This window comes from Balearica regulorum, chromosome 2, assembly GCF_011004875.1.
Source record: "Balearica regulorum gibbericeps isolate bBalReg1 chromosome 2, bBalReg1.pri, whole genome shotgun sequence".
NCBI lineage: Eukaryota > Metazoa > Chordata > Aves > Gruiformes > Gruidae > Balearica > Balearica regulorum.
Window position 1 is genome coordinate 148,457,024 of NC_046185.1, and position 20,370 is coordinate 148,477,393.

At 56.9% G+C, this 20,370-nt stretch overlaps 1 protein-coding gene across 1 annotated transcript; it reads left to right on the forward strand.

Annotated features, from left to right (window-relative positions):
• Window positions 1–1,462: 1,462 nt before the first annotated feature.
• On the forward strand, window positions 1,463–3,024 carry PTF1A (pancreas associated transcription factor 1a). The gene is made up of 2 exons (XM_075747153.1): window positions 1,463–2,385; window positions 2,496–3,024. Exons 1-2 carry the CDS (start codon window positions 1,761–1,763, stop codon window positions 2,696–2,698), a joined length of 828 nt encoding a protein of 275 aa, XP_075603268.1. The 5' UTR covers window positions 1,463–1,760; the 3' UTR covers window positions 2,699–3,024.
• The last annotated feature ends 17,346 nt before the right edge of the window (window positions 3,025–20,370 follow it).

Below are 20,370 nucleotides of genomic sequence, written 5' to 3' on the forward strand. Positions count from 1 at the left end.
CTTCCTTTAACTCCAGGGAGGGTGAAGCAGCAGCACAGGTTGCCCTGGGAGTTTGTGCGGGCTTCATCCGTGGAGCTTTTCAGGACCGGACCGGATGAAGCCCTGAGCAACCTGCTCCGGCCTCGCAGCTGCCCCAGTACTGGAGCCTCCTCAGGTCTCTCCCAGTCCGGGTTCCCTCTCCCACTCAGAGGGAGCGGAGGGTACCGGGCGGTGATGCCCGCAGCAGGGAGCCGTGGCTGGAGGCGCCCGTCCATCCCGGCCGACCAGCTCTCCCCGGGCCCCTCCGCCTCGCCCCCTCATCCCAGCCCCCCTCCCGAGGTTCCCGGTCCCCCGCTCCCCGGCTGGCCGTCGCATCGCCCCTCGGTGGGGACAGTCCCTCCGCTTCCCCGTCCCGGGACGTTGGCAGCTGCCCCCCGACCACGCGCGGGCGCGTTCCTGGCTTCGCGCGAGGCTTTCCTCCTCCCCTGCTCGTTTTTCCCTCGCGGTCCGTCTGCAGGCAGGAGTTTCCAAGGAGTTACTCTTGCAAAGCTCTTTGTTCCCTCCCGTGACTCACGCGTTTCTCTGCCGTTATCACGGCGTTGTCAGCGGCTTTGAAGTCGAGTCATTTATTACTTTCCCGGAGCTGGCCCTGTCTTGCTCTGCTGATAGAGCGGGGTCCGTTTCCACGCGGGGTTTGATCTCTGCCCGTGCTGGTGGCACACTGGAAAGTCACTTTCGATAAACCTCGACAGACTCTGCCGGACAAACTATTGCAGCGCTAATGACAGAGATAATCCTCCCCCTAATCTGCCGAGTAATCCATTTCACCCCAGTGAGAATTTTTAAGGCTTTAATCAGTGAGAGTCAGTTAGGGAATTATTAACAGAGCCTCCGCCAAACGAGCTCGTCCTGAGAGGGCAATGGGAGTGGGAAAAGGAAAAACGCAACAGGGCCCGATGCGGTCAAAATCGATGCACGGCCGGGCGCAAGGAGCTGACGCGATTTATTTTGACGTTACGATAGAATCGGCTTCATTTCAAACCCTGCGAGAAACCCCGCGCCATCGATCCGCCCCATGCTCGCTCCGAGACTGGCTCTGCTGGCGGCGGGGGCCGGCGGTCCCGGGGGAGCGAGACAAGTGCCAGGGGGAAGATCCGCGGGGGTGACCGCTCCCGGTGCCCGGAGGGAGCCTCAGCCGCTCGCTGCCAACGCGAGCGCTTCGCTCAGCGGCTTGCGGGGAGGGGTGCCGGGGCGGACGGGGGCTGCTCGCCCGACGTGCGGCGAGCGCTGGTCTGAGCGGCTCCGCGGCCTCCGCGCCCGTCCCTGGGCGGCGGGGCCGGGCGGGGGGCACCGTCGGGGCCCGCCCGCTTCCCCCCCCCCCCCAGTCCCCTCCGCGGCGCCGCCCCTTGGCCTGCGGGAGCGCCGCGGTGTCCCCCGACGGGGGGGCCCGGCCCCCCCCGCCCCCCCCCGAGCCCGCTGATTGGCTGGCGGCGGCGGTCAGCGGCACGCGCCCGGGGATGTCGTTATAAGACTCCTCGCGTGCCGGCCCGCCGCGCCAGCCGGCTCCGGCCTCCTCCCCGGAGAGCGGCGGCAGCGGCCCGGCCTCCCGGCCACCCAGGGGCGGGGAGGGCAGGGCAGGGGCGGGGGCCCCGCCGCCGCCGGGGCGGCTCGGCGAGCGGGCCGGCGGGAGCGGCTGCAGGCGCGTCCCGGCGGGGCTGCCCCCCCCCCCCCCGCCCCGTGCCGCCCCGTCCAGTCCCGTCCCCGCCGGGGCCGGGCGCAGCATGGAGACGGTGCTGCTGGAGCACTTCCCCGGGGGGCTGGACTCCTTCTCCTCGCCCCCATACTTCGACGAGGAGGACTTCTTCCCCGAGCCTCCCCCGCGGGACGCGCTGGCCGCCGACGGGCTGCTGGAGCCGGACGTAGACTTCCTCAGCCGGCAGCTGCAGGAGTACTACCGCGACGGCGGCGACCCCGAGGGCGGCTACCGCTGCCCGGCGCCGGCCGCCACCTTCCCGCCGTCGCCCGCCTCGCCCGGTTTCGCCTACGAGTGCTGCGGGGCGGCGGGCGCGGCTCTGCTGTCCCCCGGGGGGCGGCTCCAGGCGCTGGGCTCGGCCAAGCGGCGGCGGCGGGTGCGCTCCGAGGCGGAGCTGCAGCAGCTCCGGCAGGCCGCCAACGTGCGGGAGCGGCGGCGGATGCAGTCCATCAACGACGCCTTCGAGGGGCTGCGCTCGCACATCCCCACCCTGCCCTACGAGAAGCGGCTCTCCAAGGTGGACACGCTGCGCCTGGCCATCGGCTACATCAACTTCCTCAGCGAGCTGGTGCAGTCCGACCTGCCGCTGCGCAGCGCCAGCAGCGAGAGCCCCAGCCAGCCCAAGAAAATCATCATCTGCCACCGCGGCACAAGTAAGTGGCGGCTCGACCCGGCTCGGTACGGCCCGGCCCGGCTCCGCGCTCCGCAGGAATGCCGGCCCTGGCAATAACCCTCTGCCTTTCTCCCCTCCCTGTTACCCCAGGGTCTCCCTCCCCGAGCGACCCCGACTACGGACTCCCCCCTCTGGCCGGTCACTCGCTGTCGTGGACTGATGAAAAGCAACTCAAGGAACAAAACATCATCCGGACAGCCAAAGTGTGGACCCCCGAGGACCCGCGGAAGGTGAACAACAAATCCTCTCTCAACGACATCGAGAACGAGCCCCCCTTCGACTTCGTGGCGTGAGGCGCCGTGCGGGTGGCCCCCGCCCCGCCCTGTACATGCTGTATTTAGAGACCTATATTGTAAATGTAATTTAAGATTCAGACTCTAAGGGCAATCAACTTTATTTATCTATTTATTACGGAGTAGTGACAATGAGGTAGAATCGTCTGTTTTGAATATATAATTTATATAATTTATCCTGATTTTTTTAAGATATGCAATAGGTTTATTCCACCAGCACCTTTTTTGGGGGGGGGGGGGGAATAAAATAATGCCAGAACCTGTGAAAATAATTTATTGCCGCACGCGCACTCTTCCTGTGTTTGTTAATAATAAACCCGGATTGTACCTTGTGGAGTGATATATTTGTGGGAGGCGGCTGCCGATAGCCCCACCGCATCCCGCGGAAGCCCTGCAGTAAACGCCCGGCCCGGTCCCCGGGCAGGCAGGGGGTGAGCCCCGGGGCCCCGCGGGGCCGGAGCACGCCCCAGCCGGCACCGTCCGCCCAGATGCCGGCTCCGCTCTGCCCCGTCGCCGGCTCGGGCTGCTCTTATACAGCCGGAGGGGGGGAGACGGGGACGGCCGGGGGGGACACTTTCCCCTTCTCTCCACCCCTTTTGACGTCCTCTCCTGAAGTGCTTCCAACTGATGTCTTTGTCTATCTCTAGGAGGTCCCCTCCTTTCAGTGCCTCTGCTCTGCTTGTGGTTTCCAGCTGGAAGTCCCGAGTCCCGAAACACCAACCTTGCGAGGGTGTGTGTCCCCCGCCGCGGCCTTGTACCCCCGGCCCCGCCGCCGCGGAGATGGGCGCGCTACCCGGAGCCGGACAAAGCTCTTCCCAAAAGTGCCGGGGAGGGGGGAGCAGGCTGGGTACCGGGCAGGCTTGGCCACTGCGGGTGCGTGGCCCCACGCTGAGGCTCTGCCGACTGCCCCCCCAGCCTTCCGCGGGCCCCCCTCTCGCCGTGCCTGTGAAACAGCCCCCGCACTCGGCCCTGGGGATGCCGCTGGGATGGGGGGGGTGGGGTGTGGGGGGGATGGCAAAGCCAGCGTGCAACTGGTGGCAGAGTCGCTCTGGTAGCTTCAGCTCAGCGTGCCCGGCTGCTGGGGGGGCGGGGGGGGGGGTGGTGTTGGCGGCTGCACTGCACCTGCCCGGGGGCGAGGGGAGGGGGCTGCAGGGGCCGTCCGGGCCGGGGGGGCTGCAAGTGCTACCGGCGGGGGCGGGGGGCTCGGCCCGGCGCCGCAGGTGCTGATTTTCCCGTGGCACCCGCGGCTCAGCCCCGCGGCTCGGCCCCCGGGAGAGCCCCAGATGCCCGGCCCGGCCCACGGCCGGAGCAGAGCTGTCCCCGCGCGGTGCCCAGGCGGATGGGAACAGCCCGGGTGAGCCAACGTATAATTATTACTCATCATATACTGTACATCTCTTCCCCCCCCTCTTTTTTTTTTTTTTTCAAAGCTGCCGCAAAGTGGGAGCAATATGTTGCATGCATGCTAATTGCATTAACCTAGTTAGACACATTTAGTTCCCTAGCGCGGATGGCATGGATCTATTCCAATAGCAATTAGAGGAGCTACTTACCCACACAAACGCGCCGAGACTGGGCCGAGGGAGGTGTGTGGGGGGGGGTCTTTGCTTATTTATTTGCTCATTTTTTGTGCGAGGCCGGGGCTGCCCGGCTGCGAGCCTCGCCCCGTCCGGCAGCGGGCGGGAGGCGGGCGGCACCGGTGTCATTGAACTTAAACGGGGCTCTTTGAGCGAGAAAAAGAGCAGACCTATAATTCGATCTTGTCCTGTATTAGGACCTCATTAAACACAGAAAGTCGCTTTTGCACAAATGCTTCCATCAGGCATGTAATCTCATTACACTCATTAGAAAGTCAAATGTTAGTCGGACTTCAGCTTAATTATAAGTTATGGAAGTGTTGCACCGTTTCCTTCTGTGTATAGCCCCGTCCGTCTCAATTGGCTTTGGTGATGCGGTCCCCCACAATTAAAACACTACAATCATTGTTATGTGGCACCTTTTCTTTGGCGTGCCACTTTTTTTGTGATTCAATGCTTCAACACATCCTTTAGTATGGTGCAGATGAAGCGGAAGAGCCGGCCTTCGCATGTAAAACACCAGGGTCTCTATCTTGTCACTCTCCCGTCTTGACTTGGCAAGCCCCTTTAAACGCAATCTTCAAAGAGACTGACAGCTCCTTTTGACTGACTCATCACCCATTCACTCCAGCGCCGCGATCCTGCGACAAAATCCTGCCGCACAGGGCAGGAGGAAAGCGCTTGTGCAGGTCCCTCGGGCCGGAGGGACCCGGCGGGACCCGGCGGCTTCCGCAAGCCCGGCTCGCGGGTTTTGCGGCAGCTTTGGGGGGTTTTGCCGGTGGGGAACACGGCTGGGCGCGGTAAGGACCGGCGCAGGGCAGGCGTGACTGACAGTCACGCAGCCCCCGTTCCCAGCCGCCTGCCCCCGCTCCTCCCCGCGGCCGGGAGCCGGGGGATTGGGGTGATCGCTGCCCCTTCCAGCGCTGCCCCCCGGCGCGTCCCGGACGGCGGCTCCCCGCCTCCCCCGCGCCCCTGCCCCGCACGCGGAGCCCCCGCCGCCCCCCTGAAACCCCGCACCGGCCCCCGAGGGGGCCGCCCCTCCGCGGCCGCACTGCCCCGACAGCGCCCCGGGGGGGACGGGGGAGGCCCGCCCAGGCCCCGGGAGCGGCCCGCCCCGGCCCCCCCCCCCCCCGCCCCGCATCCCCGCGGGGGGGCTGGGGGGCTGCAAAGTGGAGCAGGAGAGAACCCAAGGGGGAGAAATCCCCAACCCCGCTTGGGGTGGGGGGTGTTAGGGGCACTTGCAGGCGGCTCGCTCCCCGCGGGCTCCCAGGAAGGAGTTGCGGGTCCTGGGTGTGCGGGCTGATGCTGTCCTCTCTGGACCAGCGTCACTCGTGATGCTCCAGGTGAAAAGACAATTTAATTGTCCGAAACGGACGATCCCCCATTCAAAACAACACCACCCACCCCCCCCCGCCCAAGCCCGAAAGACTGGAGGCGTCAGTCCGCTCGCCTGCCCAGCCAGCCAGGGGATGGGACGGCGTGCGTGCCTCCTGAGCAGCGCTGTGCGCAGGCAGGGGCTGCCGTGGGCACTGTGAACCCGTCCCGCCGCGGTTCCCAGGGCCTCTCATCTGCCGGCAGTCGGGCGAGGCGCGGGGCGTGAAGCCTCCCCAGCCCGGGATCTCATCCCTCTTTCATTCACGCATCTCTCGCTGGCACCGAGTACCAGCTGCGAGGTCGAACAAACACCAGTTGAGTGTCCCCTGGTAAACCTCCCGCTTTCCAAAGCATCCCGCAGCCGGTGGGAATGGTCCTAAATAACTCCACAACAAACCGCGCTGCCGAGACCTGGAAGCGTGGGCGGGAGGCGATTCCCACGACGGGGCCGGGGTCTGGCCAACAGGTGCTCGGGTTTGGCGGAGGGCGCCGGGGGAGCCCGGGGAGGCAGAGCCTCCGCTGCCAGAAAGCAGCCTGCTCCGGCGCCTCCGGCTTTACATGGCGTGGAAGCCGCAAACAATCGCAATGATATCTTTATTGCTAGGTTCATGTCCTGGGCTATAACATATCAATCCCTGTCGTGGTTCTCTCGGATGCACCTGGTATTTCAAACTTGTTCTTTTTGTGCTTCTGGGTCCTGGACTGCAGCTGCCTAAAGCGAGCAAAGAGAGAGGCCCTTACAATGTGTCCAAGACGTGTTGGCATGGTTTGCTTGTCTTTAATGTACCATTAACTATTGTCTTTACACAATATGGGAACTGTAAAGCATGACATGTGTTATAATAAAACACATTTTCAACGATACACTTGGACTCGGCGCTGGGATGCAAGCAAACAAACAGGCCCAAATCTTGTTTTGTCTCCCTCGCTAAGCCTACTGGCAATTAAACTTAAGACCACTGCTTTCCCCTGATCAGCCAATTAAATTTTATGTCTCCTAATTTTTCACATAGAAAAAAAGTCTCGGTGCCGGCCCCTAAAGACATTGATTTTCTTGCTATCACCTGGCGCTCAGACCTTAGTTCCATTTATCAAGAAGGGAAACGTCAGGCGTTACATAAAGTGACTCTGTTACCATAAGGCTCTCACCATCCTGCCCTATTGTTTTCCCTTGTTAATAACTCATTACCAGGATTTAACAAATCAACCATTACATATGTTTTGTGTCTCCATATTTTGATCCGTACGATTAAGCAGATGTTACGATTGAAAATTGAAAAGTCCAAGGCTACTCTCGTCTGAAAGAAAGAGGGCAGCCTCAAACAACGAGCTAACAATGAGATTCAGAAGATCTTCAGAAAAACATTTACGACCAATAAACAGACTCCAACCTGCTCCATTTCAACCATTGTGCGCCTTGGGGGAATAATTAAGTTTAATAGGAAGAGGTCCGCGGGGTTTTCAATGCCAAGCCCACAGGTGCGGGGTGGCACGATGAATGATCCGCCTGATTTTTGCCAGGCTCAAGGGCCCTTCTCCTGGCCGGGCGAGCAGATACGAAATATTGTCATTTCTTTTAATTCACAGCGTTACTCTCAGGGCGAACAAAGGGGCGGGGGATGAATGGCTCCGGCTGCAGGCGAGGCGCGCCCGGCCGCCGCTGCCCTCGCCGGAGACCGCCCGGCGGGGACGAGCGCGCCGCCGCCGCCGCCGCCGCCGCGCCCGGGGGCCGCCCCGGCGGGCACAGAGGGGTGTCCGTGCCCCCCGCCCCGCCCCCGCCCCCGGCCGCCGCTCGCCCCCCCCGCGCCGCTCCCGCAACCCGCGCGAGCTCCGCTCCCGCGCCGCCCCCGCGCCCCGCGCCGCCGCGCGCCCCGCCGCGGGGCCGGAACCCCGCGCGGGCGCGCGTGCGCCCCGCCGCTCCCCGCCGCTCCCCGCGCCGCCGCCGCAGCCGGGAGGAGGCGGGCGGGGCGGCCCCGCGCCGGGGGCGGCTCCCGGCCGCGGCCCCCGCCGCGGCCCCGCCGCCGTCGAGGCCCCGGCGGGCGGCAACGGGCGGCGGCGGCGGGGCTCTCCCGCCCGCCGGCCCGCGTTGCGCATGGAGGTCTCCAAGAGGGGGCCCGGCTGCCGGGCGCCCTCGTGGACGACGGCGGGGCCGCCCCTGCGCGGCGGCCGCGCCGGGAGCGGCCCCGGGGGGGGCGCCGCGAGGAGCCGCCGCGCCGCGGCCGCCGGGCCGCGTCTGGCGGCGGCCCCGGCGAGAGGAGCAGGGCTCCCCCCCGGGCGGCCCCTGGGGCGGGCGGCGCCGGCTCCGGAGGCGGCGCTCGGCTCTCCGGCCGCGGGCGCGGCGCCTGCCCGGGCGGCGCGGAGCCGGACCCCGGGGCGGGGGGGGCCCGCGGGAGTGCGCGCCCCCCCGTCCGCCCCGGCCCCCCGCGCCCCCAGCCTCCGCTCGCCGCCCCGGCACGTCGCGGCCCCCCGCTTTCCCCGTGCACCTGCTCCGCGCAACCTGTAACGCCGAGCGGCTTGGAGAGGGCAGGGGAAGCCCGGCCCCGCCGCGCCTGCCCCACTCTGGGCGCCCCGCGGGGCAGCCCCGGGGCGGCGGGAGGCTCCGACCGCCCTATGCCGGCCCTGCCCTGCCCATCTCGGACGGGCCACGGCCGCCCCGGTCCCCCCCGACCCTCGCCGCCCCGCTATGCCCGGTTGGAGCGGCGCGGCCAGAGCCCGCTGCCCCGCCGGTCGGAGGCTGCCCGCTCCCCGAGGAGAGGCAGCGCGGCGGGGGTTGCACCGGCGGGCGCATACCGCCGCCATCGCCCCGCGCCCCGCCGGGGCCCCGAGTCCTCTGCCGCCGCGGGGCGCGGTGAGAGGGCCGGGCGGAGGGCAGCCCTCGGCGACGGAGCTCCGCATCCGCTGGGCGGGCGGAGGCGGCTTCCCGTTCTGAGAAATGTCTCCGCCGGGCGCCCCGACGGCCGCCCTTCCCGGGAGGGCGCTGGGGGCCGGGGCCGCTTCGGGGCGGCCGTTCACCGCCCCAGCCTCCCGCGCTCCGGCCCCGGGGAGAGCGATGTCCCGGGCGAGAGCCGCCGCCCGGCCCCGGGAAGGACGACTTCTCCGCGGATGGCGGGCGGGGACGCCCTCAGGGCGGGACGGGCAGCCCCGAAGGCACCGGCCCCCGCCTGGGCAAGGCCTCGGGGAGCTGCCCCTCGCTGCTGAAGCGGCCCGAGGCGAGACAGGGCGCGCTGGGAGCTCCCTTGCCGGTCCCGGCGCGGCTCGGACATCCCCGCTGGTGCCTGCCCGCCGGGTCGGCGGAGTTTTGGGATGAAGGGGAAAGCACGGAGCCCTCGGGACGTGTCAGGAGCGGCCGTGCCCGCCGGCGTGGGGAGCGGCGGCGCGGTCGGCGGGGCCGGGGCTGCCGGAGCCCTGCGGCCCCCCTTGGCTGAGCGCAGCCCACGACACTGACCTTCCCGCGGGGGGGACCGGGACGCGCCTTTGACAGAATTAGCCGCACAGGCGTCTCGTTATGACTTTTGTTCCCCCCCACCGCCCGGAGACACCGCGCCCACTCCGCCGCCAGCCCGTCCCGTCCCGTCCCCGACGGCTCTCCCCGTGCCCTAACCCGACAATGCCGCGAAATGCATCACTGTCACCGGGCGCGGGTGACAGATGAGGCGAAGGCGCAGACCCCTCGCCAAGGTCAAGTTGAAGATGCCGGTGGCGGTGTGGCCGCCGCCGGTTGATGCCGAACAAGGCCCTGCGAGGGGCCCTCCCCGACGTTATATTTTAACGTGTCCCCCCCCTTCCCCTTCTCTCCTTGGGCTTTGCCAGACGTTTCTGCGGCGGCCTGCGGGGGCCGGGCCGCGGACCGAGGGGCCGGGGCGCTGAGCGGTGCTGGGGGGGGGGGGGGTGGTTGGGATGGGGGGGGGTGCGCGGAGTGCCGGAGCCCCGGGCCTGGCAGGGCAGGCGTGGGGCCGGGCCGTGCTGGGCCGTGCTGGGCCCTGGCGGGGCGCGGAGCTCCGGCCGGCGACACACGCGCGGTCGCCGGCTTGAAATAAACTCTGCAAAACGCTCCGGGGTGGGTTTTACCCCGCGTTCAGCAAAAGTTTTCCAAACGGAGTCTGGTTAAACAAACACTTCGCCCTTCTCCCGCTCCCGCTCTCCCTCGCTCTGTGATGATTGATATTTTTTATTCAGCCAACTTTTATTTACCTTGCAAAAATGTTCGGGACAAATGTGATAAATTACAGATATGCAAATTTCTTTGAATGGCGTTGTAAGTGTGTCTCGCTGGAGCTGAATAAGTCCTTGCAAGTCGGTCTGCGCGCACTCAGGACCCCAGGGAGCTGATCAAAGCACCCTTTCTCTTTCATCCCCAGTATTCTCCTCCAAACTATTTCGATACAATATGTTTCCATGATGCACTTAATGTGCTAGGGACACAGAACTCATTACAACCTAGCTAGTTCTGCCGACCCCTTTGTTCAGAGGCATAAAGTTAAAAAAAAAAAGGAGGGGCGGAGGGGGGGAGCGCTGCTAGTTGCCAGCTTTCTGAAATGTTAAAGCATGCGTCATTTTTCACCAGGTCTCGTCTTGATATCCTCAAAAGACAAACTATGAAACCGGCCTCAGCCCTTTCTGGCATTAATTACGCTGCTGTCCAGCCGATCTGTTTTTCCTATTATATGCATTTCTCAGCAGGGATTTTTTTTTTTTTTTTTTTTTTTTTTTGCAAGACTAATGCAGCTGCAAGTCGAAGTATGAATGCGTTTTATCGGTATAGAACAAAATAAGTGGAAAGGCTAAAAAAGATGTCAAAGTCTATGCTGATATTTTTTGTCGCTTGCCCCATGTTTGAGTCAGCGACTTTGGAAAAGGGTTTTGGATCGCCCTGTCATGTTAACGGTTTTTGCCTGGAATTATCAGGGACTTAGAAGAGAAAAATCTCAGCCGGAGGCTGCTGAAAGCAGGTTGCATGTTTATTGAATGCCGATGCGCCCGACAAAACTTTTCTTGCCGGGGAAACACTTCCAAGTATTTGGGGAAATAGCTGGAAATCAGCAGCCCCGAGTTCAGGGCGATCCATTTCAAACCCGCTGCGAGGTGGCGGCTGTTTGGGGAAATGACTCCGGCGGGATGACAGTAAGAAATAAACTCCATTTCGGCGGATGGCGCGTTTGTTTACGGGGCTGATTGGTTGACGGAAATGGCTGGCAGCCAGTTCTGGGAAAGATTCCAGACCTGACTCCGATTAACCCTCTCTGGTGAAACTCTGCTGGAAACCAACTCACCAGCAATTGCCATTAATCTACTTACTAATTAAGCCAATTCATTTCTAAAGGAGAAAAATTCCTTTCTTTGGCCAAACTGATGGGAGGAAATTTGAAAGAAGCGCCAAACTGTGTAACTGTAATTCAGCCAAGGACTGCTAAAACAAGGTGTTGATATATAGCTGGAGATTTAAAACAAGTTTCTAGGGCAACAATCCTTTGGAGACGGTGGTATATAGTGCATAGTAGATGAAGCTCGAATAATGGTGGACTGCAGTGTGCAATTGTACGGACATTGGTTGGAACCAGGACTGCTTTTCCCAATTAAGCCGCTCAAGTCTTTTGCTCCTAATAATTTATCTGCTCCGTTTAAACGTTTCAGCCTTGGGCGACAGCTACAAAGAGCATCTCTGCCGGGACCCAGTGAACACAGCTGTGGAAATAGCATCCAACTTTCACATGGCGACACCTCAACTCTGCTGGCTCCTGGGGTCCGAATGAGCCCAAGCAGGGACACGGGGACACACGCTGCTCTCGCAGCCCACCCGTGCTTGGGAGGACCTGCCCAGGGGCCCCGCGGTAGCCGCGGTGCCGCTCCGGAAGCTCTCAGTGCAGCGAGGGTATATTTTATTGGGGTTTCATCTTTAGGCGAGCAAATCAGGGCTCCTAAAGACACGGTCTAGGCCCGGGAGGCGAGTCCCAGGGAGACGCGGCCCCGGGCCGAGGCCGGAGGGGGGGGGGGGGGTGCTGTTTTCAGAGCAAGCCGCCACCTCTTGCGCTGCTGGCAGCAGGTGAGGGGGAGAGGTGATGAATGGGGGGGGCTTCGCCCTCCGTCCTGGCACCTGGTGGAGGCGGAGGAGCAGCCCCGGGCCGCCCGCCCCGTCTGCCGGCCCCGCCGCCAGCATCGCTGCCCGGCCCCCGACCTCGGCGCCTGGCCCGGGCCCGGCCAAGGGCGCCCGCCGTCCCGGGCAGACCCGGGGGACTCTCACCCCTCGCTTTTCCCTCTCACAGCCCCACCCCGGCTCTTCCTTCCCCAGCGCTTTTCTCCGTCCCGCATCGCTCTCAGAGGGTGGACGAGGGGGACGGGACACCGCTGCCCCCCGCCTCGTCCCGTCGGTGCCACCGGTGACCGGCAACGCCGACACTCCCAAAGCAGTGCCGAGGGGTGCGGGGCCAATGGCAGGCACAGAGCGGGGAAGGGGCACGGAGGGACCGCCCGGTGCGCAGCCGCGGGCGGCGGGGCTCACCCGGACCCGGGCACCCCGGGTACCCCGCTCCCGTGAGGACGGGGCTGGGCGGGTAAAGGACGCGGCCCCCCACGGTAAATGGCGTGCGAGAGACGACAAATTCAAGGGTGGATGGTTTGAAATAAGTGTAACTGTTCCCTCGCGGTGGGTTGTTGGGTGGTGGGTTTTTTTTTTTTTTTAAGGTGCACGGCGGCGAAGGACAATTGCAAGAGTAACAAATTAAGCGTTCAGTGAATCCGTCCCGGACAAGGCGGCAGTGGTCAAAGCGCTCGGCGGGAGGTGGGAGGATGCTGAGCCCTGGACATGAACAAACCACCCTCCCGGAAAGCAGCAGCCTCGTGTCATTTCACTAAAGTGACGAGATCTCGTGAAATACACGGCACCGCCAAGTGATGACAGCGGAACTATACGCACAACCTGGAGAGGAATGGGGAAACATTTCCTTCAGCAGCTGACGGCAAAACTTAGTACGCGGCTATAGGTAGCTTTCATATCTCAAGCAAACACTCAACTTCTCCATTTAAGTCTCTCTCTGAGATCATAAAAAATAGGATGCGATATCCTAAGAAGACTAATGACATTTCACAGGTAATGCAATTTAGAAAGAAACACTTCCATGTTTTCTTTTCCAACAATGTGCATTTTTGTAAACTGCTATAAATTGCAATTCAAAAGCCCTGATCTCGCCATCCCCAATCATTTTTTATACTGATCAAATGAATGCAGATACTCCCATTTGGGAGGGGCGACATGACATTTCACTTGGCAGTTCTAAACAGGTCACGGACCTTTCACAGACCCTAAGGCAGTGGGAGGGAGCTCTTTACGAAACCGTGTAACCAAATCAAACCAATGGTTACCCCTTTTCAATACCATTGGAATGGTTTGCACAATGCTATTCACATAGCAGCAGAGAAACTGAAAGGATGGTCATCCAATGGAAATTTCTTTTCTTTTGTTTAAACTTGCAGAGCTCAAAAAAACCAAAAAAAAAACTCCCCTAGAAAACAATTACTTTTTGTATGACAAAAAGATAAACACTTCTGCGTACAGCCGTACGTGTATACCACGGCCCTCGGCGCGCCTAGATGTTTATACACATATAGGCACACATCTGTGTGTGGGGATGTACATTTATTGGAGATGTTGCTTTGTTTGAAACCATAGGCACAAAGACACAACATGGCTGCCCTGGAGATGACCTATTGCTTTCAAGTTGCTTGAACACATCAGAATTTCTATTGTTGAGGTTGATTAATTGAAACTGATAAGTTACCATGAATAAAGATTGTTTTTCTGTTTAATGTGGTGGGCCTGATTTGGTAAATGCTTCATTCATGTAGCCTTGCAGTGCAGCATATGGGCAAGATTCATTCAGTATCGCAAACATATACAATTTATTATGCTTGTATGGTCACAACCAAAAGGCCTTTCTATTTTAATGACAAAGTTTGAATGAAAAATTCCATTTAAAGAGTCACTAACATTAAATGCGGGTTTGTAATTTATTCGTGTTGCCGGCTGCCGGGGAAAAGCGGAGACACCGCGGGCAGGAGCGGGCACGGCCCGCGCTCCGCAGCCCAGCAGCCGCTCCTCGCAGGCCTTGGCCGTCCCACGGGCGGCGAGGACGCTCCGCTCCGCTCCGCCGGCCCCGCGTGTCACACGCCGCTGATAAACTTATCGCCGCCGTGCCCCGGCGCGACCCCGCCGGAGCAGCTCCCGGCTCCCCCCCTCCCCGGTCTGCGCTGGACGGGGCGGACGAGGCTGATGGTGAACACCCGCCCCGCTCTCCGGCGCCTCCTCTCTGGGCAAAACCGCCCGCGGGCCCACGGACGCCCCCGCCTGAAGCACGAGGTGTCGAATATGACGTGTCCACCCGTCCCTGCCCACGCCGCGGGTGGAGTCGCACCCTGAAATCCTCGGTGCCCTCCCGGCGCCCTGCCGCCTCCGCGCTACCTGCGCCCCGCCGGGGCTCCGGCAGACAGAGCCACGGCACGCGTGGGGGGGGTGGGGGCCGGAGGGGCTCACCAGGGCCCTCCCGCAGCCCCACGGAGGGCACCCCGGCCCCGGGTGGCGGCGGGGGGGGCGGCGGGGAGGTCCGGCGGGGTGCCCGCGTGTGACGAGTGACCCGGGGGACGGGTGTCCTCTCCTGCCCTGGACGCCACCGCGGGGGCAGCGGCACACAGAGGGTGGGGGAGAAGCGAAAGGGTTCATCTGCAGTATCAAAAAGGTTCAGTATCAAAAGGGTTCATCTTCAGTTCACGCGGGGGGTCGTGCCGATATTCAGGAGTGACGTTAAGCACCGCTGTGGCCAAGGGCGTTTTTGCCTCGACATTTCAAGCCCTAACCCTTCTCCTCTTGTTGAGCAATCACTGTTTTAAAACTTGCCATATAGACGACTCTCAAACTTGACCTCACTTCTACCTAAAAAGCCCACGTCATTTTCTGCATCCTCCAGGCTCTCAAGTAAAGCGGCTCGAAACAACAACAAAGCCTCGCCCAACGGGGAAAAAAAGATCAAACGTGAAATGAAGATGTGATGAAGACCTGTCAGGAGCTACTGTGTGGGGCAAATCACTACACTTCAGTCCGCCTGTAGGGCGGTTGATCCCGTTCCTGCCTATCTGAGGGGATTTGTAAAACAAAATCAGCATCTTTGACAGGCAAAGTAGAGCTTGTGCACCATCACAAGTAAGTAATTATGTATGGGGTTGAAATTTATGAAAAATCCCTTGAAAGAGCCCTTTCAAGCATTTTTTTTTTAAAATATGACCTCTTCACCTCTTCTTCCTCGATTGACAGAGTAATTTGAAACAGAAACAATGTAATCTATCAAAATAAGTTGGTTTACTTCTGTAAATCAGATATTTATGTTTGAGCTTTCTCTTATTGACAAGCTGTAAAGGCTCACTGTTATTCCAAGGTTTTATCTCTGAGATTCTTGTCTTTTGTGCTCATTAAGAGTCTGTCTACAGATTACAAAGTCAATAGATGCAAACACCAGACTGTGAGAAAACTCTCCCTGAGTACATAAAAATCAACAGCAGTGGATGCTATACAATGGAAAGCATAGATGTTTTCAGGTGTTCAGTTTTATCATCTTTAAACAAGGATGAGAGTAAATATTGTGGCAAAACTTCACCTTCCAGTGTTGCACACTTCCTTTCGTCATTCCTAAAGGTGGATCTCTACGCATCACCATTTCTGAATGGGAGATTTAGCGAGTGGTTTAAGTGACATATAGTTTGCAAGTGTTCTGAGTTTTCTACCCGTAACTACAGTGCTAATTATCAGTCTACGTACCATATGGTGGACCTAGATGGGATGACTTTACAGCTACTTTTATGCATTAGGGATCCACAAAGGGATGAACCAGTGGAGCTCTTTCACTTCATTAAAAGACTCTGAGGGTTCCTGGGCCCTGGACAGGTTCCTTCAGTTCTTGAGAGATGCTTCTAGGTGCAGATTTTTTGGTATTTCCTGCTCTAACGCTTCCAAGTTATTATATGCATATTCTTTTGTTGTACATTCCCAATATTCCTCTGTACTCACACATTAAAGAGGGACTGAAGTTAAAAAACAGAGAAAAACTTCAGCTCCAGCCCAGTCCCCAGGGGAAGGCACTTAGATAGGAGCAAGCCAAAGTGCTCAGCTGGATGAATGGTGCCACTTTTAAAAAATCGAATGTTAATTTGAAAAACACCGTTTTAAATATCTCCAAGGAGTATTTTGGAACATCTTAGAAATTTGGCAAGAAGCAAAGGGATTTCCAAAAAGTTCCTGCGGATACCAGCAGGTCTGCGGTGGGGAACTATGCAAGAGGACTCTGATGTCTGCACCGGGACTTGCTGCTGGTGGTGACTGGCCCAGTCGCTGATGGCCGTGGGGACTGGACACTCGCTCACACGCCTTTTAGAGTCAGGCACGGCCAAGAAGCAGCAAATGAGGTACAGGCTTGGAAAAGCATTTAGCCAACCCTGTCACATGCCTGCAAAATACGTCTGTTCATCAGGCATTTTTAAAAGGAAAAGATAGCTTAAAGTCACGAAATAATCTCCCACTGCCAAGACCTCAGGCAGCCTTTGCAGGATGCTATCCTGCCCTCAGGCAGAACGACGTCAGCACAGGTCAGAACCCTCTCCTGTGATGTCTCTTTGAGACCGAGATGGCGTCTCTCAGTGCAGCCGCCTAGCCGAGGTGGCCAGCGGCCAGCGGAGGGAAAGGACCAGGCCATGGCTTCCAAGCCGCAACCCCAAACCCTGCCCAGGCCAGCGGCCTGCCCGCGGCCCACAGCACGGCGGGTCCCGCCGAGCCGGCGCTGCCGCTCCGGAGCGTGTCCGTGGTGCCGAACGGCGGCCAGGGCCGCGGGCTGGGGGCTGGGACCGAGATCGTGCGTGGGCTGGGGTTCACAGGGGTGTCGCTAGCCGGTTAGGAGCAATCGTTTCCAGAGAAAATGCCCAGATCGCTCTAAACCACGCTTTTAATGACGTGCACAGATACATCTTACGTTTACACTAACTCATCGTTTCCTTACTGTCGGCTACACGTGTAGAAAGAGCAATTCAGCTGCAGAGGTAGGTGGAATCAACACGAGGTCAGTTTTCCCCAGCAGCATCTTTCCTGATGCGCCAGCTCACTTTTGGGGGGGGAGGGAGGTGGGTAACGAGCACGGTCCATGAAACTGTCTATGCCTGATGCTTTACAGCTGACACCTCGTATAATTCTCCTGAATTGACCCTCCCTGACTATGCTGTGTATTATCATCATTCGCCATCCACTCAGGTGTACGGTGCTTTTTCTCTTCATGCACGATACCAAACAATGACTTCCCTCAAACCTGAAGCAGTCTCCTCCACAGCAGAGCTTTACATGGGCTGTACTCACAACATACACTTACAACCGCTTTCCGAAAACGGTGAAGAAGAATTGGCAAGTTTCTGTTTGAAAAAGAAAATACATAGGTAAGGTGAAGGTAGGTGCTTGAGCCGGAACCTGTCTAGGATGAAGAGGTTTAATACTTCTCCTAAGCATTGGTAAAATATTTTGTTTTGCGTGAGGTTAAACTGGAAGATGTGTTTCTCTTTTACCTTTAAAAAGGTTTAACATTAGACATCATAAATTTTACATTAAAATATATTTGGATGGAAATAAAGGCCCCATATTGAAGCTAATAAAGTGACAATTACTTGTACTATACATTCTACTGAATTATTAAACTTGTATATGTATATCATACACTCTTAAGTCCCTGTTTTTCACCTCTTTGCTTAAGAAGTTATTTATTTCATTAAATGTCAGAAAGCTTATTCACAGAAAAAGAACCCCAAACCTATGTGTTAAAGCATTGTGTCATTTTCTGGTTTCAAGAACAATTTCTCAAGCTGAAAAACTTCCAAAAAAATGAACCCACCTGAGATTTACCGCAAGCAACTCTACTTCGGTATATGCAATTCACTGGATTTATCCGCAGGTATGTGGATACAACCAAGAGATGATTTCACAGGTGCTTTGACGTGGAGTGCTGAAACTGTTGTCACTTCCATACTGTTTGCCAGTATCATCAAAGTGATGCACTTCACTATTTCACAAAAGAAATTCACATTCATTTCTCTGAGTGAAAATTTATGAACCGATGCCAATAATCTTTTTCTAAGTTGACAGCTTGCAATAAAATCAGTCAAGGATATTTTAAATAGAAATCATATACAAAGCATTTCTTTGTGTTTTCACCAGTGATAAGGGCTTCAGCACCTTCAAAAGAAATTCTACCTTCTTAACTTTGACATAAAGCTGATATTTTAAAAATCAGTCAGATCTGGATCATATAGACATTTCTTTCTTGAACTGGGGTAGCAGTGTTCCAGGTATATTTCCTTGGAAAGCTCAACCATACTATTTCCAGGTTGGACCTTAATGGATTTTTTCTCTCTGCACATCTGATCAGATGATTTGAAGCAAATCAAGCAAATTCATTCTATTATTTGAAGAGTAAATCTTTGCCCAGTTTTGGACAGACTATCTACTGCGTTTAATAGTTTAAACCCCCCCTTATTTCAATAATCTCTATTTTCTGACTGCTACTTACTGGTTTTGGCTGAGGTAGAGTTAATTTTCTTCCTGGTAGCTGGTACAGTGCTGTGTTTTGGATTTAGGATGAGAGTAATGTTGATAACACACTGACGTTTTAATTGTTGCCAAGCAGTCAAGGACTTTTCAGCTTCTCATACTGCCCTGCCAACGAGAAGGCGGGGGGCACCCAAGACACTGGGAGAGCACAGCCAGGACAACTGACCCCTATGACCAAAGGGATATTCCATACCATATGACGTCATTCTCAGTATATAACAGGGGGTTGGCCAGGAGGCAAGGCGACTCAGAAACTAGCTGCACATTGGCTTCGAGTGGTGAGCAATTGTGTTGTGCATCACTTGTTTTGTATATTCTATGATATTTATGATATGTTTTTATTATTATTATTTGACTTTTTTCCTTTTCTGTCCTATTAAGCTGTCTTTATCTCAACCCATGAGTTTTACCCTTCCCCCCCCCCCCCCCCCCCCCCTTTTGATTCTCTTCCCCATCCCACTGTGGCGGGAGGGAGGGAGTGAACGACTGTGTGGTTGTTTTAGCTGCCTGCTGGGTGAAACATGACACTTATTTATTGCTATTGTTCATTAAGATAGGCTGCCTCTACATTAGTGTAGATATACAAACCCAAAACCTCAAGACTAGAAATGTAGGGAAGCACTTTCCTCATCCTCGGCTCACTTCAGACGGTGAGGTAGGACAGCAGGTTGGACCATAAGGACCTGCATATACCCACAAAAGAAATAAATCTGAAGACAAACAGTTAGTTTCTTCTTTTGCTGTGTGCTTATGTATACATTCATATGGTTTGTGACTCCAAGCGGTGCACCTCCGTATACACAGAGAAAGCTCATGCAGTCAATTTTGAATAAGGACTCTGGGACTGTCATCCCTCGTGCAGCATTGTGTATCAATGCTTCAGCAATAACACAGGTGGAAATGAGACATTCTGCAAAGAAGCCACTTACTTACACCACTTGCATTCTACCCGTACATCCTATGACAGCTGAATGTTCAAAATCTTCACAGCCAGCCTGTGGCAATAATCCCATGAGAGAGGAAAGATAAAGCATTTTGCAAGTGTATCTTGCAACTAAAGCTAGGTAGGTCAATACTCAAAATCAGGAAGAGGTGAGAGAGAGGTTTCTTCCTTCTTTAAAAATTGTTCATTTTCCTAGTACCTTTTGTGTCTTGTTCATTCCACCAGCAGCAGTATCCATGACAAGAGAGGGTATAGGGGTACAAACCAGAAAATCCATATGGCCAAATAGACTAATAATTCACTCGGATAAGGAAGCATGGAAGAGGTTGGTAAGAACAGAATATTCAACACAGAGTTTATCAGTTGTCAAGAAGAGACTTCGCAGGGTGGAAGAGTCATTGAAAATATCAAGGATTCCTTCAGAATATCCCGTATCCTCTTTGAGGGGAACTTCTAGGGCAGCCATCACCCAGCGGTACCGGTCTACAACTGGAATGACATTATATAGCGCTGGTAATTAGAACAATTATTACAGTTTAACTTCAATTACGCATGCACACATTACATTCTACAATCTAATCAACTATTCATGAGAAAGATATCAAACTCTATGCAGCAGACAAAACATCACCATACTTTGGAGGAGTCTTCCATTGAGTGCCAGTGTTCAACATACTCCTTTGCATAACTGAACCGATGAATTTATTCTAGCTATTTTTCAATCATTTTTAAGTATCAGGGTTAGGATTGCTTTAAAGGAAATTAATCAAGAACTTTATTTCTAATAATTTTCTCTAGTTCAGGGAACATTTTCCTTTCAGTAAAATCGATGCTGCAGTGAATATTCTTGTTTGGCTAATGCCTTCCCCCCCCCCCCCCCCCCCCCTTTCAGAAGTTCTGAATAAAACCCACAGTACAGCATCAAAGAAAGCCAGAGCCAGTCCCTGGGGTGGCATGTAGAAACTCAAAGTTTCTCAGACCTTAGAAGCATTTTCCAGTGAAATAATTCAGATTACAGGAACATTTCCCCCTACTACCTAGTGACAAATAGTTTGCTTCTTTAAAAAATCAGAGCAAGGCATACTAACATCTTATGTTCTAGACTGCTCTGATGCCAGAGGTGGGTCCTGTGAACAGTGGCATCAATTCATCCTCT

Bases quoted from the DNA above. Each gene is read 5' to 3' on its own strand.
- PTF1A (XM_075747153.1), top strand. From the start codon at position 1,761: ATGGAGACGGTGCTGCTGGAGCACTTCCCCGGGGGGCTGGACTCCTTC. The intron at 2,386-2,495 runs GTAAGTGGCGGC...CTGTTACCCCAG, and splicing joins CATCTGCCACCGCGGCACAA to GGTCTCCCTCCCCGAGCGAC.